The sequence below is a fragment of the Rhodamnia argentea genome, chromosome 6 (genome assembly GCF_020921035.1).
Source record: "Rhodamnia argentea isolate NSW1041297 chromosome 6, ASM2092103v1, whole genome shotgun sequence".
Taxonomy (NCBI): domain Eukaryota; kingdom Viridiplantae; phylum Streptophyta; class Magnoliopsida; order Myrtales; family Myrtaceae; genus Rhodamnia; species Rhodamnia argentea.
The window spans coordinates 10,208,407-10,234,175 of NC_063155.1; the positions used below are offsets into that span (position 1 = coordinate 10,208,407).

General features: G+C 42.4%; 3 protein-coding genes across 3 annotated transcripts; 1 reads left to right on the top strand and 2 right to left on the bottom strand.

Moving 5' to 3' along the window:
- The first annotated feature begins 223 nt into the window (after window positions 1-223).
- On the top strand, window positions 224-7,129 carry LOC115741557 (protein PLASTID TRANSCRIPTIONALLY ACTIVE 10). The gene is made up of 12 exons (XM_030675529.2): window positions 224-1,012; window positions 1,176-1,235; window positions 1,327-1,356; window positions 1,906-1,979; window positions 2,723-2,804; window positions 3,183-3,256; window positions 3,354-3,420; window positions 3,861-3,953; window positions 5,108-5,281; window positions 5,359-5,409; window positions 5,608-5,759; window positions 6,610-7,129. Exons 1-12 carry the CDS (start codon window positions 254-256, stop codon window positions 7,055-7,057), a joined length of 2,064 nt encoding a protein of 687 aa, XP_030531389.2. The 5' UTR covers window positions 224-253; the 3' UTR covers window positions 7,058-7,129.
- A 530-nt stretch (window positions 7,130-7,659) lies between these two features.
- Window positions 7,660-12,729, bottom strand: LOC115741556 (transcription factor GTE10-like). The gene is given in 11 exon segments (XM_030675528.2): window positions 7,660-8,578; window positions 8,655-8,785; window positions 8,868-8,934; window positions 9,020-9,135; window positions 9,217-9,297; window positions 9,404-9,464; window positions 9,566-9,639; window positions 10,930-11,088; window positions 11,179-11,185; window positions 11,187-11,228; window positions 11,322-12,729. Coding segments are annotated over 11 exon segments (2,355 nt in total). The 5' UTR covers window positions 12,642-12,729; the 3' UTR covers window positions 7,660-8,281.
- A 5,641-nt stretch (window positions 12,730-18,370) lies between these two features.
- Window positions 18,371-19,501, bottom strand: LOC115741390. Its single transcript, XM_030675254.2, has one exon. It carries the CDS (start codon window positions 19,391-19,393, stop codon window positions 18,461-18,463), a length of 933 nt encoding a protein of 310 aa, XP_030531114.2. The 5' UTR covers window positions 19,394-19,501; the 3' UTR covers window positions 18,371-18,460.
- Between the last annotated feature and the right edge of the window lie 6,268 nt (window positions 19,502-25,769).

The following is a 25,769-nucleotide window of genomic DNA, read 5'->3' on the forward strand; positions in this document are numbered from 1 at the left end:
CATCTACTTCAATGATTTTTGGTCAAAATTAGCCGGATGATTTAATTTACAAATATAAAAAATATTTAGGTTTGAATTGGCGCAAAAATATCGGTAGGTCCATAGTACATGTCCCGAAAAATAAATACTATAAAGGGGAGTTGGCAGTTGATGATAATCCCGCGAAACGTTTGCAAACGAAAGCCTCATTTCACTTCCTTTTGTCACTCCGCCCTCCCCATTCAAACTCGCTCTCTCTCTCTCTCTCTGTAAAATGCAGCAAATCCACCTCCACGCCCCGCCTTATCTCTTCTTCTCCCCCTTCCCTAAACCCTCTCTAAACCCTCCCTTACTCCTCCCCCGCCATCCCCACCGCCGCCGCCCTCTCCTCCTCCTCCTCCTCTTCGCCGGACGCCCCTCCTCTCTCCCCGCCAGATGCTTCAGCTCCGACGAGTTCCCCGTCGACGAGACCTTCCTCCAGAACTTCGGCCCCAAGGACAAGGAGACCGAGGACGAGGCCCGCCGCCGCAACTGGATCGAGCGCGGCTGGGCCCCCTGGGAGGAGGTCCTCACCCCGGAGGCCGACTTCGCCCGCAAGTCCCTCAACGAAGGCGAGGAGGTGCCTCTCCAGTCCCCCGACGCCATCGAGGCCTTCCGCATGCTCAACCCCCGGCACCGCCAGCAGCGGATCAAGGAGCTCGGCCTCACCGAGGACGAGTGGTACCAGAAGCAGTTCGAGATCAAAGGCGAGATTCCTGAGAGGCTGACCACGCTGTGGGCGGGGCCCGTGGTCGTTAGGCAGGTGGCGCCTCGCGATTGGCCTCCCAGGGGCTGGGAGGTCGACAGGGAGGAGCTCAGGTTTATCCGCGAGGGTCACCGGATGATGTCCGAGAGGGTGGATTTGGAGGATTTGGAGAGTAGAGTGAGCACTGATACGGATGATATGTGCTTGGAGAGGTACAAAGTTTTCCTCAAACAGTACAACGAGTGGGTCGAGGCAAATAAGGATAGATTGGAGGAGGAATCTTATAAGGTTCTCTTTGTCTTTTCTCGCAAATTTGCTTCAGGCATTGATGCAGGAGCTGTTTTATGAGCAATTTTTGTATCCACTGACTTGGTGCACTAGAATTGAGCGGCAATGTGATTTGAGACTAAATTTCTCTCTTTTCTCTTCTTTTCTTACCGTGGTGATACAGTACGACCACGACTACCATCCTGGACGAAGGAAAAGAGGCAAAGATTACAAAGACGGCATGGTAGAACTAATTTCAACCTTACACCATCATATTGCATCCATGAGCTTCGAAAATGGTTGTCTTACTTTGCTTGTTTTGTTGTTCGATGCAGTACGAGCTGCCTTTCTATTATCCTGGGCAGGTAAGTTTCTTTTCTTTTCTTTTCTTTCTTTAAGTATTTATTTCTCACAGTTAAATGAAGTGCTAGACTCGGACTTGTACAGCCGATAATAGTAGTGTACGTGATAGCTTATCCTTAATCATTATTCATTACTTGGGTGTTTCTTCTATCGAATCTTCTCGGCAGCAAGCTGGTCTTCATACCTAATTTTGGTCAATTTCTTTAATCCTGCAGGCATATGAGTTTGAAAATTTAAAACCAGCAACTTGTAATCATTAACAAGCAGTATAACATTTCTTTCTTCAAGATGTAACTTTGTAATTGGGTTTTGACATTACATCGTTTCCTGCTGTTGTGAAAAAGGGAAGTATAGTCTCAACTTGTTGAGCGATTGCCTTTAGTTTGTCCTGTAATGCATGTCTGAGTCTTTCACTTCATATAAGTACATTAGTTCTTTAATTATGTGCATTGTAGATCCACACTTTCTAGTTGTTTATTCAAATTCCAAATTTCATATGCTATTTTAATAGGAGAGTACATGAGCTTTACATTAGAGAGATTATTCTACAGATTTGTGAGGGGAAGGTCACCACTTTACACCTTTATCAAGGAGCATTTGTTGATGTGGGAGGCGTATATGACGGGTACAGTTGTTTGCTCACATATCATCAGTTTACTGTGCCTTTCTCCTTGGTTATCTCACCGTCGTCTCTCTTACGTGCATCGAAGATTACTGGTAATCACTTAATATTACTAGCTCAACTAGTCCTTGTGGGGTCAGCGTGCTGCCTTACCATTGTTGTCAACTGTTTTCAATTCGAACGATGTACTCTTTTGGCAAAAATGCTTAATTGGATATCATACGACCCTGATGGACTAAATGGAGGTTAAGGGATATTGCAAAATTACTGAGGTTTCCTCTTAGAGCTTTAACATAGTTTGAACTTGCAGCTTCTGCTATGGTCCCAGGAACATGGTATCCCCTCATCTTTATTCATAAAAGCGAGCAGCTTATTTCATGGATAGGTGGTGGATACTCATGTCTCTACTGTAACAGGATCTCTTCTGGTTGCAGTGAATAGGAATATATATTAGGCCCATCTTTCTAGTTTTTCAAAGTTTCAAACTGACAAGACATTATGTATGTGCAAAGAAGAGGTATAAAGTATATCCACGACTTCAAGGAACACAGATGAATAATACAGTGGTTAAATTTGAGAATCCACAACCATGAAGTTTCTTTCATCATGTTGCAACGAAAACGATCTGCAATAAATGTATTCTGCATCTAAAGTGCTAAGACTCGGGGGTTATCAATTTACTATAGGTAGACACGTTCATATGATTAAAGTTCTTGACTATAGTTAAGAATTCTGCCATGCTGCAGGTGGGTTCCTATTAAAGGAAATGATTGGTATTGGATCCGCCATCACATAAAAGTTGGTATGCACGTTATTGTCGAAATCCTGGTGAGTGCCGTTTGTATAGCTGTTTACATAGTTATCATGATTTGTCTTTTGTATTTTGCAAAAATCTGCGAAAGGCCAATTTGGAACATATGCTATTTGGAGGGATGAAAACTTTCTTTCTTTATTGTCCTGTTTTGACCTGGATAGCATGGTTGACTCTCCAAATGTCAAAAATGAATATGTCAAGTCAAAGTCATAAAGCCACAGTGGAAGTTGCAGCCCACCCTAACGGGCTCTAAATTTGACGGACAGATTTTGAACTCAGTATTTTCTGTTTAATTACTTTTGTTTCTATGCCTCCACTTCTTTCTGCATCGATAAATCATATATGTTTCACTTGTCTCGGGATTGACCATGCATATTTGCTCATTTCTGCAGGCAAAGCGAGACCCATACAGGTTTCGATTTCCTCTTGAAATGCGTTTTGTCCATCCTAACATAGATCACCTGATGTACGTAACTCTTGCTCCTTACTTTACATAATATTATCTTGTATGTCAGCCATCGTTTCTAGTGATTCTTGCATTTGACATGTGTTTTTACTTGCAGCTTTAACAGGTTTGAATTTCCGCCAATATTTCATCGGGATGAGGATAGCAATCCTGATGAATTGCGGGTCTGTGACTTCTGTTTTGATATTGCAGTCCTCCAAGTGTGATTGAATTTTAGCATGACTCAATATTATGCTTGATCTATTAATTAGACATTTTAACTAGAGCTTTAGTATATAAATGGAATAAACTTGTGATTGCTTATCTGCAAGATTAGCAAGGATTACTTGTGAAGTCTTAGCAAGGATTAAGATTCAATCTAATAAATCTGTTTAGGCACAGGTTCACACAAACTGTTTTTTCCTTTTTTCAGTAGAACGTGCAAGCAGAATTTTTTTTTTCCAGTAGAACACTTGAGCAATATATGTCCTCTTGCTTTTACTACAGCACATACTTCAATGTGATCATGACTCATTTTTCTTGTATGTGGACCTATTGCCAGAGAAGAATCAGTCTCTATAGAGTTCTAATGACCTACATCTTTTCCTTTATCCTTTATATGCAGCGTGACTGTGGAAGACCTCCTATACCTCGAAAAGACCCAGGAACAAAACCTGAAGAGGAGTCTCTATTATCGAATCACCCTTATGTTGATAAGGTATTTGTGTAAGGATCCATTCATCTGTCTTTTGCAGCAATGCATTTGTTGAAAGGAATTATCTGCATCGGTATATCTGTCACTGTCCATTTTAAAAGTTCCAGTGACAGTGTATGAAGTCTCTTCTTCGTAAGTGACTGCAGCATCTCTATCTTGTAGGCCATCGTCGTGTATTAGCAAAGCACATTTACTGCCGCTTGATCTATTCTCTAAGAGCACTCATTGACTAACTTCTTATGTAAAACGTGAGGCATACATTCCCTAGAATGGGAACTTTTTTGAAAAAATTTGCTAAGGGTTTCCATATTGATGGTTTTTCCTTAACTTTTTGGTTTTAAGTTGCATACATATTGATACACATATCAATCACAAATGAATGGCAAAGAAGAGGTCCCAAGTGCACTTAAAAGATTAGAGAGGGGGTATGTGTTAAGGCAACAAGTGTTGAAGTGCTACTAAAGTGTCTACCTTCATGCTTCCTACCTTTTCGGAGGTGAGAATCGTTTAGATTTAAGTGCATTTTCGATTTTGTGATTGTCATTCATGTTAGGTAAATGAATTTAAGCACCTATCGATGTTAGGAAGGGAAATAAGAAAAACCTAGTGGCTCACACGTTTGTTTGTTGGTAAAAGCTCAAGTGCTACTTCAGGGCTTCCGTCTCTTCAAGGGCTTGGTCCTTGTGGACAAACTTTCTTAACTTTGCCCTTGGGTTTTGTTACCAAATCTCAAGTGATAAACACAATGATGTCATCCTTGTGTGCAAGATGGTTGAAATTTCCTTTTATGTGTAAGTTCATTGGCATTTGTTTCAACGCATAAGACTTGCCTAGACTAAAAAAAGAGGGAGCATGCCTAGAATAATTTCACTCTCTAGCTCCCGAAAAAGACATTATATGGACTGGATTAAAGGGATTTGTCATCCTAAAATTAGGATATATATATATATATACATATATATATATATTCGCCCTTGTTATGCACTGCAACCACTGCTTCCTGGTCTATAATGGGTGTAGAAAAATACTGATTGCTTATTTATATTTATCTAAACTTCCAAAGTCTGTGGTCTTTCAAATGCAACTCTTGCTCATGATTTTAGCTCATGTGTGAATTGTCATGATTACAATATATGGTGTGGTGTGGCTTTATGCAGTTGTGGCAGATGCATGTCGCTGAGCAAATGATTTTGGATGATTTGGAGGCCAATCCTGAGAAGTACCAAAACCAAAAATTATCTGAGTTGGTCGATGATGATTATGATGAAGAGAAAAGTGTTGAATATACCAAAGCTAAATATAAGAAGGCCTTGATACCAAAAGTTATTCTGGTTGGTTATTTGATGTTTAAGATACGTCAGTTTTGTAATGGGTGATTTCTCTAATGTTGCCTGGTATTTTTGGGCAGAAAACTAGTGTGAGAGAACTTGACTTGGAAGCAGCTTTAGCTGAGCGTGAGGTTAGTTATTGCTTTGTTGCACAGATTGCATCTTATTCACTACACAAGTACTGTTCATATGAAATTTTAGTCACTGTGTTGGCTTGATGGCTTGATTTCATATGCATATGTGCCATTTTGTCCTAAATTTAGATCGTACTCTGGTTTTGTTTGCCAAGTCACTTTATATCTGTTGATTGGCTTTCTGCGTACATGTAGTTCCATTACAAAATGAGAAAAGAAGCGGAAGAAAGGGGAGAGGCATATAAAATTTCCAATTTCAGGCGAAATATTGAGATGGATGAGTATGACTTGATGCATTGGCGTCGGTCATTTGAAGAAAGAGAAGCCTTGATCAGGGATATCAGCTGGTAATGCTATGTCATTATGACACATTTGACTCTTTTGATATATAATCTAATTTATGTTTCCAATGCAAATTGTTTGATGTTTGTTGTCTTTTCTAACTGAATATTTTGGGAAACAAAACTAACCAAGAAGGATGCAATCACCCAATCTAATTTTTTTCCTTGATACTACATGTAATATGTGGAAGATTTCACGTGCCGTTTATGTTGTCGTTGACAGATTTCGAGGAATGACAGAATTTAGCACATGTTTGGTACTCTTATTCCTACAATGCGTCAATTTGCTTTGGGCTTTTATTATGTCTTAAAAGGGTGAGGGAAGAAGAAATCAGTTGCATTGAGAAAGTGGTTCAATGTCGCATTTTGCTGTTAGAAAAAGGAAAGAAAATAAATATGGTCCATGAGGGGAACTCAGGTTTCCTCACGTGAAAAGAGAACTTAGTTAATCCAAATTTGTTAAATGGAGCCAAATGGTTTTGGTCACTGCCTATTGATAGGCCCTACCTTCAGACGCATACTTATAATTTTCTTGTGAGCATCTTAACGCATATAATGCTTCCTGATATCCTTTACTGAGTGTAAGAATGTCTAGCTTGGTCGAAATCCTTGCAAACATTACGAGGGAATGGCTATCATGACATCCTTTATTAGTATATTTAGGAAGCAAGTTTTTCTGGAAACTGTTGTTCATGTCCTCTTGGAGTGCTAAAGAAAGTTTTGTCACCGAATCAACGGGGAATCTTTTCTTTCATTCTCTCTGTAAATGCCAGAGAACTCTGTTCCTAGAATCATGGTACTCAAAATATTTGGTCTGATAGTGTTCATCACTGAACAAGGCGTGGTCATTTTACAGCCGACGAGCCCTGGGTCTGCCACTGGAAGAGCCAGGAAGGTATGTAGACAGCAGTTACTTTGGCAAGGATCAATACGATCCTTCAAACCCTTTATATAGGTACGACTACTGGGGCGAGCCGAAGAACTCAGAGAAAAGCAAGCAAGAGAGGATGACAGACGCCCACAACAAATCCATTGTTGGAAAAGGCGTTGTGTGGTATGAAATGTCTTATGAAGATGCGATCAAGCAAAAGATGCAGAGAGAAGCCGCATCGAAAGGAGTGACGCAGAAAGAAGTCAAGGATCCAGAGAGCGATGAAGATGAGGAGGAGGAGGAGGAGGAGGACGACGACGACGATTTTGACTACAGCATTCTTGGCGACCCTAGCATTAGTTTTGAGAATCAGCCTCTTGTCAATGGGACTGAATCCTCTAGTATATCAGATGAAGGTATGTTCGAGAACTAATATAGCGCTGCGTGGGTTAGTGGGAAGTCTTTGTACAGCGGAACGCATGTTCTCTTTCCCTTTTTTGGTGTCCTCTCTCTCTCTTTCTGGTGATCAAGTTCTTTTCTTAGGCAAACCACTATTGGTTCTGGAATATTACGAATCATAACATACACGACCAAACGGGGCCGAAAGAAAAATTATGTCCCCTAAGAAAAGTTACAACATTATAAGTAACCGATAAATTACTATTCATAAGGATGATTGAAAGTTACGTCCAATCAAATAGTCTAGCTATGAAGAGAAAAGAAAATTATACGCTCAAATTTCTTTTGTTTTGCAGATAATAATAGATGATTTGATATTCTTTTTAATAGTAAACAAATAAATAAAAAATATTTTAATCGCTCACATAAATTTATGAATATAAATTATTGTCAGTAATTAAAATATTTTTTGTTGATTAATTATTTTAAATAGACAATAATCCTTTTAATGAAAATACTTTTCGATCTCTTATTTTTTGCGAAACAATATGTTATAAAAAGAAACTACATAACAAGAATATTAAAGATTAGGCAGTTTGAATAGGAGGAAAGGGCGCAATGGTTTGACATATGTACTTCATCTGAAAAGGCAGATTGAATCAAGGAATGATCGGGAACATAAACAAAGGAAAAGAATGAATTCTTTTTGTTCTTTTCTTTCACTTTTTTTTCTGGCGGAGCAATAAAACAATTTGATCTTTCCACTCCCACTGAGCAACCAAAACCAAAAACTTTTTTACAAGGAAAGAAGGCCACCCTTCTCTCTAACCTATCCTCCAGGCTTTCTGTTTTGCCCTTCTCTATAAGCAGTTTCATCCCAGATGTCCATTAGGAATGCCCCCTGATGTGCTCCACTTCAATGAATTCAAATCAAGATCTCGGAATTTCTATGTACACTCTCCCTTCCAAATCCGCATCGTATCACGGACTGTCTGCAGATAAAGGTAAAACCAACCTCAGTCACCAGATGTTCAAACCAAAAGGAAGAAGTTCCCAACCCTCTTCGAGTAAGGTTAGAGGAGGACAATGTTCCCCCGGGTCCATTGTGCGCCCCTAATTTTGGTGGTCACCTAAGAACAAAGGAGAATTCCCCGAGTTGTCTCATTCCTCTGAAGAGAAAGGAAGTCCTTTTCCAGTCCTCTTAAAAGGATTTACGTGCCCAGTGTCAGAATTTGGGAAAGAAGAAAAGATTCTATTCTCAATCGATTTCCCCATCCTCTACGTCATTTGGTGGTGGTGGTGGTGGAACTGGAAGACTTTCAGGCGGTTCACTCTCCTCATCCTCATCTTCATCATCAACCTTCATGTACAAGCCAAGCTGTTCTAAAGGATTGCTACTATTCTGGAGTTTGAAACTACCCAGATGGTTTTCTGAACGGTCTGGGCTCTTTGTCTCCTCCAAGAAGTTCGGTAAATCTTCACCTTGAGCTACCCGAAGCATCTCCAGGTCCTCCATAAACTGACTGTTCTCATTGATATCAACTGTCTTTTCCATCTGCAGAAACCAAAGACTCTTCAGATAAGTTGCCCTTTTGAACCCTCGTCCAGTGAACTGCAAGGCTCGCACTCACCTTTTGCAATGCTTGACGAGCAAGTTCCCTCTCCAGCTCCCTCTGCCTCTTGGCTTCAGCTGCAACTTCAGCTTCAGCTTTTCTTCTAGCCTCTTCTGCGGCCTTTGCCTCGGCTTGTATTTTAGCCTTTTCTGATTACAATAAAAGAAGAATTTAGAGGAGGAGACTCATCGTAGCAAACAGCAATGACACTGATGGTATTATAAAAGAGACCTTCTTTTGCCCGCCTCTCAAGTTCCTCTTTCTCTATTCGTAACTTCTCAGGATCTCGCTTCTCCACCTAAGATGTGAAAATCAACAATATAGAAATCAAGTGTCTAGACAAGTTGACGCAGAGAAAAGATGCATCAAGCACCGCGTCCAACCTTCTCAAGAGCCTTTTCTCGAGCTTTAAATATAGTCTCAGCAAATCGGCTCCTCAAAAGAGCTGCACGATAAAGCTTCTCAGGGGAGACTTGCCTCTCAGGTGGAGCATTCTCCTCTATAATGTTACAGCACGATGCGTGAGATCACGCCCCCATAACAAACAGCATACAATTATCTTTATGATGATCGTGCTTACCCTCTCCCTGAACACAAGCTTCTAAGGGAAGCGGATTGGGCTGAGAAGTTTGCACAACTTGACCCATCCCATCAATAGATGCTAAACAAAGAAAGTAACACGAGGTCAGTTATTAGTTCATCAGTCTAGATGGTTGCACAAAGTGAATCACCTTTTAAACCAAAATGAGATCTGAACTTAAATATACCAGTATCAAAGTCATGAAAAGTACTCCTTTGATCATCACTTACTCCATTAGCCAAGCCTTCCTGCAGTAAAAGAAAAAATAGGCATAAAGTTGACTGACAACATAAGAACCAGAACCTCAGACATGCAACATGACAACAGCACCCAAGCTTGGCATATCTACCTTCGCCACCTTGACAGGTCCAGAAACCTTAGCAGCATCTGATTCACTAGCAGATGAACTAGCTGAGTCTGCATCTGAAGAGCAGCAAACAAGCACAAGTGCAACGAAATAAGAGCTCAATCAAGAAGAGTCATAATGTTCTGCAATTCAAGAACATTGTAGTAAACGTCAAAAGCTTACAGGCTTATAACTAAGGCAGTTTCAAATCCACACGTACCCCTTTACAAAGATATGGCCATCTAACCTATAAATGGCTAATGTCGACAAGACAATGCCCAGGCTACTAGCAGTACCAACTACACTTGCCTTAACCATGGCCACTACATGTTGACAGACTAATTGACAAAGCATATATTGAGTCACCACCAACTAAGAGTCCAGAGCATGACTCTAACCCACTACTAAAGGAAAAAGACCATGCAAAGAGATTCACTGCCCGTTTCTTCAAAACAGAATATGGTTAAGCATACACCAGCACATATACCATGCTACATGCATGTCTACTTGCAAACCTTGTACGAGACTACTTTTGCAAAAAATGGGGGACTTGCCTTGATCTAAAGTATCGATAAACCAAATTTAAAATCCAGTTTAACGTTAACAATAATTAGCAGGTCTAAGTTACTATACAGAACATCATCACCCAGACCCTTTAGCAAACACGAGATGAACAAGAAAAAAACAGTTCTCATATTTCTCTTTTTCTTTCAATTTTTTGCAGAAACATGTTTATCATTCTAGTAACTAGGTACTACAGCATAAAATCAGCAATAAAATGCTGATATTGCCCAAATCCCCCAATTTCCACCACTCTACTGGCAAATTTACGTGCAACCACAGCCAAACAACCAAAATGAACAGTCCTTCTGCCATTCTATAGAAATCTAAAGCTCCCCATAGCAACACTTCTTGTCTCCGAAGGACATCAAATGAACTTTGGAGAGATCGTGATAGGCAACAGCCAAAGCTGACACAAAAAACCTGGCAATTTTCTTATCCTATTCTACAGTTCCGACATCCAAAACAAAGGACAATCAAACAAAGCAGATGATTTGAGAACTTTAAACACTTCATGCACAAATACTAAGAAGAGTGATCAGCAATTACGGACCAGGTGCATTCAACGACCAAATTCAAAATAATGCGCCCACAAAAGTATGAACTTCACAAATTAAAAATCGAAAATATACGAAAGCAGATTATGATGCAAACTAGAAAAGAGGAAGATGTCTCTAGTATTTGTCCATTGGTGGTAGTTATAGAAAGAGATAGTGCTCTATACAGTTAGACAATACAACTTCCAAAAGAGAAGGTATAACTTTAAGAAAAAAAGAAAGTAGGAAAAGATCTGCAGAAGCGCGAACCACTAGATGAGGACCCCGATTCAGTACCGGAGCTACTGGAACTACTGCATTTACTGCTTCTGTGCACTGCATCTTTCTCTATCTCTACTGGAGGGAAGCATGAAACAGGAGCGTCATTCCCACCAACTATATCTACATCTTCATCAATTGCGTCATTTCCTAGTAATATACAAGAAGAGAAGAATGTGGCATCAAAAAACAGTCCTTGTGCAGTCCACATGCTAGTACATGCACAGCTATGACAATTACCTTTGCAAAGGTGGCACTGATGAAGTGCTGACACCTGACATATTATGAACCTGTAAGAGAGAAGAAAAAATACGCGATAAGCCAAGTGAAACTTTTCTTTTTTTCCGCAGCAAATATCAAAGGAATCTTAGAGAAGTCAGGACCTCCATTTCACAAGGTTCAGCTTTTTCCTTTTTCTTCTGTTTATCCAGCAAATAGTCATCTACAAGCTTTCGTAGTTTGAACAACGTTTCATGACCAAGTGCATCAATATCTATCTCAATTTCATCCTCGTTTGTCTGCTCTGCTCCAGAGCTTTGCTCTTTAAGAAAATCAACAATGCTCTCAGGCAGTTCTCCCAAGAGAGCCTCTAGTTCAAGGCTTAGTTTATGCTTCTCCTCATCACTCATGATCCGTTTCTCTGGCTCAAGCTTAGTCCGAGGGTCAACTGGCATAACTTTATTCTTTTTCAAAGGTGGCATTTCAGTGCCAATCCCAGTTTCACTATGAGCAGCATATTCAGGCACTGCCCGCATGTCATTAACAGCTGGAAGCTTTTTCTCTACAGCTTTCCATCCCTTCTCAAAATACTTGCTGAGAGCCGCAGCCATAATATGCACATTGTTCTCGCGTGGGTTGTAAGTCATTGCATTCGAGAAAGTCAGTCGTACGTCAGCCACAAACCCAAGAGGGCTGGCATATTCTCCAGAAAGCAACTTTGTTTTCACAGTCCCTAAATCCATAGGGTGCTTAATCACACTGAAGTAATCTGGAATGTTCAACTTCACAATATCCACAGGAGAATTAAAGACCCAGCCATATTGGTGGGACATCAAACGATTCAACAATGTTTCACATTGCTTTAATAACATAGCATTTGATGGATTTGCAGAAGTAGCAGCTTTTATTGATTCAGAGCGCCCGAAGGCACCTTTCTTACTTTGGGATCCATTGCGAGCTGAAGGGAACCGCTTCTTTCCATTCCGAGCGGACAATTCTGAAGACCTTGGGAAGCCATCCACCGGAGGCTTTCTCTGCCCCTCACTCCAACTCTGTACATCACGAGATGGAGACAACGCAATCACATCAGAACTCATGGCTGCAAGCTTCCTCTGAAGATTCTCAACTTGCTCAAGTTCCTTTTCCAACCTCAGCTTAAGGCCTCTCCTTTCAAGCCTTGACATCTTAGCCAAAGACAACAACTGTATTGGGACCCCGAAATTCTCGCTTCCATGTACGTTCAAGCTAATGCATTTCTTTTTTGGGGCAGATGAATCATCAGAAGCCGTCATTTCAGTGTCAACCCGTCCCGAGCTCCCAAAGCCCTCGGATTCAATAGTCTCCACAGCATGCCGATAATCTGGTACAAAACCACTTGAAGGTCCTTTTGATGAGAACTTTCGTGACTTTCCCATTGATTGTGAGGGAGAATGCCTTCTTGACTCTCTCTGTCCACTAAACTCTATGTGAAAAGCTGGTGCCATAAAATCAACACCCAGTAATTGCACATGTCAACCACAAGAGTACCTTGTTTTCCGAGTGTATCAGTTCTAATATCAATCTACTAAAATCTTGAGAGACCCAGTTTTGATTGACAAGGCTCGAATAGTTAATTACCCTGCGCCCTGATGCCTCTTTACCTTCCCCCCGCAAGCACAAGCCGTTCTTCCTTTTCTATCAGCAAGAGCTCACTGGATAAGCCAGTTCGACTCAAGAAATGAATCCACCCCAGACAGGATACCAATACCAACAGGGCGAAAAATTCCAAAAGCACACAAATTCCCAATTCGTTCCAAATGAGAACCCTAGCGGAACTTTTCCAGCTCGTTGTTGCTTCTCAGCTCGGTAACCACATTAGATCATGCGAAAAATCACCGCCTCAGAAATGAATCCCGAGCAAGCTCCGCCGCGAATAGAAAATTCCAAAAGCCTAATCGGCCGCGCAAGAGCCACGGGACTCGGAAAATCCAAGAAATAACCAAAATGCCGAGTGCGCAAATCAAGAACCCTAAAGGAAGACCCGAAAGAGATCCAATCCAATTCAAAAAAGGAACCTGGAACCACGATCTCTGAGCCCTTCGATTGCGCGCCAAAAGAGAAAACCCTAGCCTTCCCCTTCGCTTATTTCCTCGACAGAGAGAGACATCACTCGAAATCCCGGAACGCTTCATGACGGCCAGTCCGCGGCTCCGTATTTATAATGGCCCAGTGGCCTCATTGAGCGCCGCCACGGTGTTGATCCCAGCCGTTCACGGGGCCACTAGGTCGGATCGCACGGTCAGCGTTCTTAATCCAGTCTCGACCGTCCGATCGGATCTGACGAGCGGTGTCGTTCCCCCGCCGCGCTGCGAAGAACGTGGGAGAATAAAATAGCAGGTGCGACGTCGACACGCTCGTCGGGAGCGTGCAATCCACTCGCCAGTTTGATGCGCAAAGACGACTGACAGGATTCCACGTGGCGCGAGGTATGCGCGAGTAGGGGGATGTTCGGTGCGAATGGAGAGCGAAATCAGAAATTCCACAGGCCTCCTGGAAAGTTACCTGAGGTTCCACGCCACGTGTTTCCTTTGACTTGTCTCTGCATGTGACGCGCCAAGTCAGCTTCAATAATATATGTTTCTGTAAACTTCCTGACTTTTATGTCGTCACTGCTTCATTGGTCATTGTGATATTTACGTTAATTTTTTGTACTTTGGTTGGTGGGACAATCAGACATCCAAATCAAATTGGCCCTTGCATCCTCATTTTTTCCTTGTATGAAATATATAAAGACAAGTCAAACATGAAGTGACGATATTAAAAAGCAATAACTAAACGATAAATATTAGAGAACACAAGGGAGCGAATTGAATAAAAAGGGAATTAGACAAATGTTTGAAAGCGCTTCCACCCCGAAAAAAAAAAAAAAAAAAAACTTCGCACTATCATGTAATTACTAAAAGATTGCACGTTACCCATATAATTTTTATAGTAGACTTGGAATGAAGTTTGACCGTCTAGGGAAGCCTTTGTCTACCATATGAAGCTTTTGATGCATCCATTTTGATCAAATCTCCATTGCTGTGCATTTTGGGTTTGTCGCAGATAAATTGTAGGTGCTGAGCCTAGATTCTTGCCATTCAATGTGCAAGTTTGATAGGTCGATATGGAAGGTGCGGGTTCGTGAATGGCAGGTTCTCGGATATAGAGAAAAGTATCAAAAAAGTTATAAACTTATTACATTGGTATCGATTCAATTCTAAACCTTCCAATCGAAACAATTGAACTCTAAACCTTTCGCATTTATGTTAATTCAATCTCATATGGTCATTTTTTTTCCTATGATGCTATAACCTATAAGCTACCAAGCCAAACTTGCGGATGTTTGAGCAGACTTAGTAGTAATTTTATGAATGGCTCTTTTGTATAACAATTGAACTCTCTTGCAATCTTGCTGGGTGTTACAAAATTCCAGGGACCAATCGAAGTTCGGCCCGAAATCTGAACAAGAGATGGGCCTATTCGATAGCAGCCTGGTCGTCCTCCTTATTAGTGGAACATCGTGGGCCCAATTAGAGCCGCCTATAGATTACATTCTTCATCAATGAGCTCATACTTACCTCGGATTCCCATACCTTAAGCTCGAGTTATGTCTTAACATGACTATAAACAATTCCATAAGAACAAAGAAAAGTCACACTATCACGCATCTCCTCGCACGTGAATATGTTAATTCTGTAAGAAGAATTGGAATTTTGCCCAAATAATGTACCTCGACTACGGCGCTTTTAAGCCCCACAAGCACCCGCAGATTACATGGGGAACTATGAGTACCTCATCAAAGTGACCAATGCTTAACTGAACTCCGTTTATTTTGTGAAAAAATATTTTACTGGCAGTACATTTTCTCATTTTCTGGCATTTGGATTGTTTAGGAAAATGAGGTAACAGAAAACCAATGCTTAAATTCAGGAAAATGATGTCCCCTTAAAAAAAATCCGTAAAAATTTTTCTACTATATATATATATGACAAGATATCGACGTTTGAACCAGAAACTCTACGCTTGGGCACGAGAAAATCAATGCTAGCTCTTGAGGCCTTGGCAACTATGTTGAAAGTAGAGGTAAGGGCCGGGTCTACTGGTGTCCATTTAGGCAAGGCCCAGGATCCTAGTGCTCGTGCTTGGGACTTTGGCACCTGTGCCCAAGATCCCGCAACCCAAGCTTGGGTCCTCGGCGCCTAGGCTCGGTACTTTCATGTGTGTGCCCGGTGCCTAGGACTTTAGCGCCCATGTCATGGTCCATCTAGACCGTGCTCGGGTCCATCGAGCCAATGCTCCCAATCTTGTTGCTCGTGCTTGGGTACATCTAAGCTCGGGCCTCGATTCTAGTGCTCGTGCGCGGGACGCCAAGGCTCGAAACTTGGTGCTTTGGCCCAAGACCCGGGTGCTCGAAATTGGGTCCTTAACGCTTGAGTTCATGTGCATAAAGGTTAGGCTCGGGACCCTTGTACGCTTGCTCGAACCTTGTTGTCGAGGATGCGGGCTTGGGCTTTGGAAACCCAATTAGAGATGCCAAGGCTCTGACCTCCATGGTCTTGGGCAACCTAAGTAGCAGCGACACCGACACCGACACCGACACGCGACCGCGGCCGAGTTATTTTCAAAATAGAAAAATTTGACACGTTGGGACGTTATATTAAATATTTTTTTAAATATAAAAAAATAAATAAAGTGAGGTATTATATATGCATTAAGATTTCATTAAGTCACAATTCGACAACTCAGAATTGTAAAAAATAGAAAGATATTATATTTGAAAACTTAAAAGCATGGCACCATAAAGGATACCAAACGGATTAGAGGTTTTATCTTTCATAAAAAATGAAAGTTAGTTGAAGTAGTTAAGGTAATTTTTAGAGATAGGTCGATCCACAACTCAAAGAAAGGAAAGGAAGCACGAGGGGTTGCGTTTCATATCTAGGGTTTGCCAAACTATGTTTTAGTTTTTTTTTTTAATGAACTTAATGTGACACTGAGGGCCCATTGACCCGGTGTCGAAATTCGCACGCGACCGCGGTGTCGGGAGGTGTCGGCGGGTGTCGTTGGAGTTCGGACTGACACTCTCACTTAGGAGGAGTGTCGGTGACATAGTGGGAAACATCGAGCTCGGCTTCAATGCTATTTGAGCTCACATTGGGGTCTTGGGCCCGACATTAATGGACCCAAGCCCAAGCATTAAGGATTGGATCCTAGGCACGAGGTCTCGATCCCAACCTCAATGGACCTAAGCGTAGCAGTCAAAGGACCAATCCCAATCTTGATGGACCCAAACATAGGGCTAAGATCCCAAGCCCAATCTCGATGGACCTAGGTCAGGGCATCGAGACCTGGTCTTGGGTGTGGGATTCCTATCCTACGTATTGCCTGGCCTCAATGGAACAAGGCACGGCTTTTGGAGACCCAAGTTGGGGGGCTAGGGACTCGAGCACGAGGATTGAGTTCTCGGACTCGGCTTCGATTTCTCGGACTTGGCTTCGGTGGACCCAAGACTAGTACCCATGCTCATGCCCAGGAGTCAAATATTCGAGCTTAAGACTTCGATGCTTGTGCTGGTTTCGCAGACTATCAATGCGCAAGTCACTCTTGCTCAAATAATGTCTTTTTAGCAAAATAGATTTTTCCATATCAAATGGCGAAAAATATTTTCCAGCTCATTTTGAGGTCTGAACCAAAAAATAAAAAATATTATCATTTTTCAAAAAAGCAACATCTTAAAAAATATATTTTGGAAATGTCACAAGAAACAGACAAAGCCTTTTGTTTTTAAAAATCAATTTTAATTATTTGATGTTTAAATATTTTAAAACCATATTCCAATGTAGCCTTTTGTTTTTTTGTTTATAAAAAGAACACACTCCATGTGGAGTTTAAATATTTGATGTTTCTCCACCAATTAAATTAAGGAAAACTTTTATATTGACTATTTAGGCATGAAAAGCTACTAACTTGATAGTATTATCAATTATTTCTGATCACACAATCTTTCAATTAATAAAATACTTTATGCAAATTGTATTATCCTTAACAAGAATCAACCAAAGACTTATTTCGTGTGCGAAGCTCTCTTGTATTTCAAATCAATTTTTCGAGATGTTCTTAACCTGTCTTGCATGTGAAAATATAGCCTTTTTTCCCATAGTTCTCTCTTATAAAAGCACAAAATTGGCGGCATCGACGGGGTTTTACTTTTGTTTGCGTTTTGTCAGGCGACATGACGGGCCCTTATGTTCTTTTATCATCTCCTCACTTTATGCAGTCGGAGAACTTTTTGCTTTCGGAGATCGATCTACCCAGTCAAAGGACGATCTTGAACCTGCGGGGCCATGCCAAGAACCAGCTCGAACCGCTAAACGGACTCGAACGAAGGAGAATATGAAAGTGGGGAAGAACACTGGACTCTCCAGAAGACTCGAGAGAGAGAGAGAATTTTGGTTGGTCAAAAGATCTTTTGCGATGGCAGAATGGAGAAAAAGCTTGCATGGGAAAGGACACGTCACGTCCCCAAGCCATTTTCTCCGTGCTTCATCATGTGAATCGTTGGGCCACCTGTCGCGGCAGAGTACGAGGGAGGGGACACGTACGCTGTCGTTCGGCGCGAAAAGAAAGAGACCTGTAAGCGCAGAGAGAGCAGGGCCAGGCGTCTTCCAATGGATGGCTGCTCCTTTTTCCCAAGAGGTATTCGAATTCCCTCCCTCCCTTCTAGCATCCACCCACCTGTCCTTGCTCCTGCTTCTTTCTTTCTCTCTCTCTTTTTACATCAATATTTCCGAAAGAATACAAACATATTAACAGGACCCGTACGGTGGAGGGACACTGTTAACTGTGAACAGATGAACAGTGATCTTGGGCACAGAAAATCAGGAACTGCAAAGATCCCAACATGCAAAAGTTGCCAAAGCTTGAGCATTTTACAGAGTTTTCTCTCTTTTTTTTTTTTTGGGGTGGGAGGGAGGTCAGAACATCTCACAGAATAGAAAAGATAGTAATATATATACTTACATAAGAAGGCATTCCCGCTCCAAATCGGGCTTTTTCTCAGGAAAACGCCAAATATAACCAGAGAGAAGATAGGAGAGAGAGAGAGAGGGGAGAGGTGCAGGGATAGTGACGACAAGAAGCTGAGAGAAAGCAAACCGAAGAGTTGCCAAAGATATTTACATGCACAACTTAGGTTATGTTCTTCCCAGGGAGGTTTTTGGGGCCGGGACTTGGTTATTATCCTCATCGGAAGCTGAGCCAGCCGATCACCTTTTTCCGTTGATCATCGTCCCAAGCGCAGCGCAGCCTCCACGTCCAACCTCCATGCAAACCCTCCGCCGTCCATCCTCCACACGTCGCAGGGCAGCGTCACCGCCCTCCTCTCCCTCCCCCACGTGTACTCCATCCTTACCCTACACGTGAACGCTCCCCACATCATCCCCCTCGCCTCCTCCCTCACCGCCAACCACACCCGGCAATCCCCCTCCTCGTCCTCCTCCCGCCCCACCATCTTCCTCAGCGCCCCGTTGATCCACGTCACCCTCCCCAGGCCGTCCGACGTGAACCCGGGGCACGTGTCCCGCTCCAGATTCCACCACCTCTCCTCGTCGGTGCGCCCTAGCGCCTCCCCGTCCACCCACGTGTCCGTCACGCACTCCACCGTCACGCACGGGGACGGTCTGCCCAAAGGCTGCAACAGAGGAGGCGCCGGCTTTGGCGCGTTATCGTCGAACCTAAGCCACTTCGGCACGTTCTGCGTTTGCCCTTTGTCCGAGTCCCTCGAGAGGACCGGATCCATGGCACATCTGTAATAATCAGCAGCTTGCCTCAAGCCGGCCTTCACGTTCCGGAGATCGCCGCCGACTTTGTGCTCGGGCATCTCCGGCAACAGCGGCAGAGTCACCTTCTCTCCAGGCGGCAACGCATATCCGACCTTCTCTTTGCTGCAAGCCCTCCTCTTCCTGCTGGAGCGTTTGGTGGTGGTGTTGCCGCCGCTCCTCACTTGCCGTCTCCTGCCTCGGCCGGGCCGCACGCGGGTGTCCTTGCTCTCCGGCGAAGATCCGCCGGAGGAGGAGCCCCCGCACGCCGGTTTGGGCGCGATGGGGCGGAACCTGAGCATTATCCGGTCCACTTTGGACATATCATAAGGACCGCCGCCGCCGCCGCCGCCTCCGGGGGCGTATCTGGCTATGCAGCACCCTCCTCTACGGTCCATCGATCTCCCACAGTCGTCTATCTCTTAACGATCTCTCGCCCTCGCTTAGTTCAAGCAAAGACCTAAACGAATGTTTCTCATTGATCTCTCTCTCTCTCTCTCTCTTTCTCCCGGGTGCGTGCTAGCGTCTCGCAGATCCTACCTCATTCACAAGATCGAAGGCAGTAAATGCAGAAGGGGACAGATGCTGCCCCTCTCCATTTATAGGGACTGTAGTTGGGGACACGTGTGAGGGCAGATACGTCTGAGGGGATCGGCTCGAACGGTTGCGGAGAGCTGCTACTACTTAACTACCATTGGGTGGGATGCGAAACGTGGCCGTGGCCGGTGACGCGGGGGCCCACGTGGGGAGTACGCTGCGCGCTAACGTATGGAAGAGCAATTCATAACGATTCATATAAATATAAGAAAAAATTGATGTCTTAACAATACAATTTTAATCATAAATTCACTCATCATTGTTATGATGTGTTTTTATATAAAATACCCATTAATTTTAAAAAATTTGTGAGTAAAAGTAACTACCGGTAGCGTATCCCAAATATAAATGGTTAGATCTTTTGAAAAGGGAAAATGGGGCCCACGGGAAAGGAGATAGCCAATGGGGGAGCGATAAGTGTGGAGATAAAAGGAGGAAAGAGATGGGGGCCCGCGTAGGTGGTGGCCTGTGGGTGGGTCTCGTGCGGCATGCGGGAGTTCCAGAAGGAGGACACGTGGCACAACGGGATTTGGATAGAGATGGGGGGAAGGACGACCAAGAAGATGGATGGTCTTGTCGTCTTTGCGGGGGGCGAGGCGTTTCCCATAGTTAGCAAGGGAGAGGATGGCGCCACGTGGACGGCAGGATAGCGACAGAGATCTCCTCGTGGGGTCGTTTCTTGGATTTGCCCCCACTGACGTGGGGGGTTCTCGGTTTGTCCCCCGTCCGCGATTGGAGGTCGGGCGGTGACCACTTCCATCGTACCGATTTTGCCCTCGCTATTTTGCGTATTTTAAGGAGCATGTCGTATTTCACCTGTACCATGGTCCCTGAGATATAAAAAAATCTCAATATTCGTATCTCGTGTTATATATTTACCCTTTATCAATAGTCTATCAATAAAGGGTCTGCCTAGGTAGACATCGAAAAGCAAACAATATTAACAGAAGATAAATATGTAACATTAGTATGAGTTCAAAAATTTTTATGTGACCAAAAAAAAAAATTAAGCTTGGGGTATTTGTTTAGGATTACGTGCTACGGTGTGCATATTGTAGGGTTTTTAGTATGATAAAAAAAAAAATTCAGGATAAAGACATTACGGTGAGCATAGTTTGATTTTTTTTTTTTTGTAATTTCTTCTCTTATTTGGAGAGGAATTTTGGGCATCTCAAATCCCTTATGTGGACTCCAACATTTTCGGAAACCGTCCCTTCAGGATTCATAAATTGTCTTAGTTACACTTCTGCACCTTCAAAAATCTACTAAAATTCCACTTTCACTCTCTAGTGGCACTTGTTGAGAAACGTAGTGAACGAATGAGAATAAATTGAATGATAACACTCTCTTTAATAAAGTATTTGCCCCACAACGTTGTCAATAGTTACCGACAAAAATCCTTTAGGATATGATAGAGTCTTGGAATGAGAATATCGAATAGCTAGCAATTCTCATGTTTCTTTAATAACTCTCTAGGGAAACAATCGGACACAATTGTTGTATTTCTTTTAGAGAAACGAAAATGGAAGTTGTCATATTAAAATGAATAGAATCATAGTTTGAATATATAAACAAAAAAACACACAACTTATGTATATGCAAAACCAAAAATACAGAACTCTTCATTTCGAAAATTGCTAATTCGGATGTAACTTTTCATGTCTGGATAACCGTGTGTTCGGACACGCCTCTTCATGTTCGAGCATCATGAAGTTCGGACACATCTCTTCAAGTATTTGCTTTGAACAAATGAAGTTTAAGTTGCACTTGGGGCTTTAGCTACCCTTTCAAGCGAAGGAATGACGTTTCGAATTGCGCACCATTCAGCTTCTGTTGCTTTGAGGCGAAAAAATGGATGCAAACGAGGGAATCTCCTTTTTCATGATTTTGCATCGCCCAATGGCAATCGAGACTCCAAACCATAAATTCTAAACTCATTTATCAGCAATGTGAATGAAAGGACATGACTTTGCATCATCCACTGTTAATCTTCCTTAGAATAATTGAGTTCTTTGTTCATTAATTGACCTCTCGCCTAGCTCTATGAACTTTCTTAAGTCACGTGCAAAAGGAGCTTTTCCTTGGGATGCCATGTGACTAGTTTTGTTATTCAATTTCTCGTCTTTTACGTGCTAACGCATAATTGGGGAGAACTACCAAAAAAGTTTTAAACTTATCACAATTGTGCTAATTTAATTCTAAACTTTTTTTTAATCGATTCAGTTCTAAACCTTTTGCAATTTTGCAAATTTAATCTATCCGATCAATTTTGATTGACCAGAGCTGACGTGGTTGCCGGTTGTCCGACGACATTATATTTTAATAACTTTTTGAATTTTTTTATTTTCCTTTATTTTTTTTCTTTTTCTTTCTTCTTTTTTTCTTCCCTCTTCTTTCTCCAAGCTGGTTTTCGATGGCGATCGGCTAGAGGTGATGGCCAGCTGGCGAGGGGGACCTCGTGCAACCATGGTGAGGTCGAGCCTTGTCTCGCCGAGGCTACGCAAGGTGTCGCCTTGCTAGCCCAGATCTAAGAAGCGCTTTCTCTCAACGTGTTTCTTATGTGTATTCTTGGTTTCAATCTAGACTCCTGGGAGGAGTCAGCTGGAGTTTTCCCAATGCGCAACCCACTTTTAGCCAAAAAAGAAGGATTCCTTCGTCGGACAACAAAGCTTGGCCAATAGTGGATTGACCGGTCACATCCATCATCCTTATAACATACAGAACTGCACGATATAGAAGGGTAATTTGAGATTATATATACACACTCACACATATTGAGGATTTGAGAATTTCATAGTAAAAATATAACGGAGTAATCTCAGCTGCAAGTATTATGAATTACAAAAAATATATATCGTGAGAAAAAGGATGACTTTATTAGGACCGTCGTTAAAAGCCCTTGTTAAGCTAGTAATAGCAATGGTACTAGGATGTTAGGACTGTCTCTGATCTTAAAACGATCTGTCAAAATTTGAACTCCCACGATATCCATGTGGTGTAAATTTTCCTCAAGTATACGACAAAACATAAGTTTTGACAGCAACCTAAACATGCATGTTGGAGGCAAGCCTGGGATATTCGAAGGGGCAGAGAGAGAGAGAGAGAGCTGAACACAGTTCAAGAATTCGGGCAAAGGGTGGAGGCCCCACTGGACGAAGACCAGGGATACAGATGGAGAGATCCTGGCGGAGTTCGCAGAACAAGGTGGGGGGCGATGATGGAATCCTGTGGTCATGTGGGTTTAGATTGGAGTAAAGAGCTCTTTATTAGGTAGCTGTAATAATTGACGGGGGTTTGAGACACCAAGGCTTCAGTGGTCAGCTGGACAACTGATCTGTGGAATCACGAGCAGGCTCTTACGTTGCGGTTCCTTATTCGAGCAGGGGCGTCAGAATGGACATGCAACTATAGCGTTAAGATCTTGAAGATCTATTCGTTCCAATATCCTGAGCATCCACTGGTCGGGGGTCCATTCAGGTGCTCTCTCTTAATCAAAATATGCTTAACCCATCACGTCTGGTTTTTCCTTCGTCTCTTTTAGGGGCCCCATTCATGCGTGCAGAGTTGCGGTCAAGGAGGTCTAGCTTCATCATCTCCTCAGGGTTTCTTTGACAATGTGCCCTTACGCATCTCCTGTTAACTTTTTTATCCCACCGCTGGATGCAAACTACGTGTCATATGACACTACCGGGGATGTAGTTGATATTCTTCGTTGACAGGAAAGTAAGTGAGTCCCACTCCCCTGAAGAGCGAGCGGGAATCCTCTCGAGGAGGCAGCGCTCCTGAGATAGTTTAAACTGGTATTTTATTTTGATAGTTTGAGCTTGAATTCATAAATAACTATTGTTATATATAAATTTTTTTTTTTATTGAGAGATGTAATAGAGGAGTGGGATGCAATAATTATAGCGAAATTCTCTATTGGATGTAGTCCTAATTTAAAGGTGAATCGGGATAAATCTTTATATCTCAACTTGTCTTTCTCGCCTTTACCTTTTATTTTGTCGTGATTATGCATCTAATCTTAACACGTACTCTTTGCACAAGAGGGTTGCTTTCGAAGTTTGGAGTGACCGTAGACTTTTGGGTATGGAGCTTTAACTGCGGCATCCAACTCCAAGGGACCATGAACAAAAATCTATTCTACATATCACTGCTTCCTCTCGCCAATTGCCAGCTCCATCCACGCAGATAAGAAAAAGAAAAGAAAAGAAAAAAGCAGTAGTTTAGCATGAAGTGGTTGGTGGGCTATCTAAAGACATCGCTTTCCCTTGCGTCTATCTTCAATTGACTATGCTGCTTGTCTTGATAACTGCATTTGTTCGTTGAAGTTGCATGATCGCTAGCCACTCGGCAAGTTCTCATACGCATCAATCAACCTTGCAAGAAAATCTCTCTGTCATCTTCCCATGATTGCTCTCTGTTGATGCGGTGTAGGGACAAGAGTAATAGCATTTTCACCTAAGTATGTTTGGAAGGAATTATTGGTATACTTCCCTCCCCATCGATTTTGTAAAAATTTTAATTTTGGCATTGCACAGATTTTCGATAAAACCACAAAAACGATGAATCACACTTTAGATTTATTTTTCATCGGAAAAACCCAAATGAATCGAGACTAGTCATCAATGACAAACACAAAATATTTGAAACCAGAATTAGATAAAATTGGACTTGTTTATACATCGGAATGAATTACAAATAAAGGAAAAGATGCACGATGACTGATAGACTCAAAAGGCAATTGATGAGATTTGCCTACAAGACACGACTCACAAGATACCGACCGAGAACTAAAATTGCACACACTTTTCTATTTGGATGAGTAAGACATCAATTTACCTACAAGACATGACTCACAAGATACCGACCGAGAACTAAAATCGCACACACTTTTCTATTTGGATGACTAAGACTAGCATGCCAACGAGTGAGTGAAATAAAAGAAGCCACGCTAGGATGCAAATGAGGTGATACCAAGGAGTTGGGAATCGAATAAAAACCATGAGAAGAACTGGCATGGAGGAGAACTTTCCTGGTTCGTTGGTCTTGCAAAGAAAAGGATGAACCATTAAATCAATAGTGCATGTATTTGTACAACAAAGTGAGTAATTGGAGAAGATTGTGAGTAAGATTAGGGACATGATAGACATGGGATAATAGCAAAGGTCGAGAATCAATATGTAAAAAAGCTTTACCGATTTGCTTAATAGGCAATAAGCAACCATCACCAAGCGAAAGTTTTGTCAAATCAAAAAAGGGTCTAGGATTTAGAATTTTACCAATGCCACTAGTCACGTGTATTGACGCCCCACCGTCAAGATACCGCATTGGATAAGAGGTCTCACCAATTGAAAAAGATGAGAAGGAGTCCAATAGATCAGTAGCGATGAAAGCATGGTTGGATTGTTGTCGACACTATAGCGCGGTGTGCCGGATTCTATTACATATCCGACAAGAAATATGAGACCCGGATCCAAGAATGCCTCCCTAGGTGAATGGGGTTACATAGGGCCTCGAACCACCACGAGGCCTACTAGAAGAGGGGGAGGAGCGACTAGCATAGGGGATCGAGAATGACTATGAATTGAATCTATCCTTGGAGGATTACCAACTCAGTTGATCACCCGAGAACTGTTCATCTTAGCCCCGATTAGACCTTTGGCCCCTAGAATTACATCCACCCCGAGACCCTCAAAATGGTGGATTAGGTGAAGTGGCATGACCACATAAAGCACAATGAGCATCGGATGAAGATAAGGGATTCAATTTTCGGAGAAATAGCTTTTCTTGGATGAGAAGACGTGACAAATGGATCATACTCTCAACGGAGCCAAATTGAGGGCTTGAATCACCAAGTCCTTATTAGAGACAAAGCAATTGATTGCGGTAAGGGAATCCACAATTGACTTGGGATGCCAAAGATAGTCGGACATTGATTGATCGGGGTTTCTTAACGGCGTCCTAATTGACTTTTAGTCCAATTTTCTTGGCTGCGCAACAATCAGGAAAGCGTCGTCCTTGAGCATGCCAAATCTCTCGATATGTTCAAAGGTCATGAACTTCATGGAAAATCTTGACTGTGAGGATCGAGTCAATCAAACTATGAAAGCATTTATCTGTCTTGACCCGGGTGGAATAGGAGCTATTGACCACCACAGTATCATTTTGTTCATG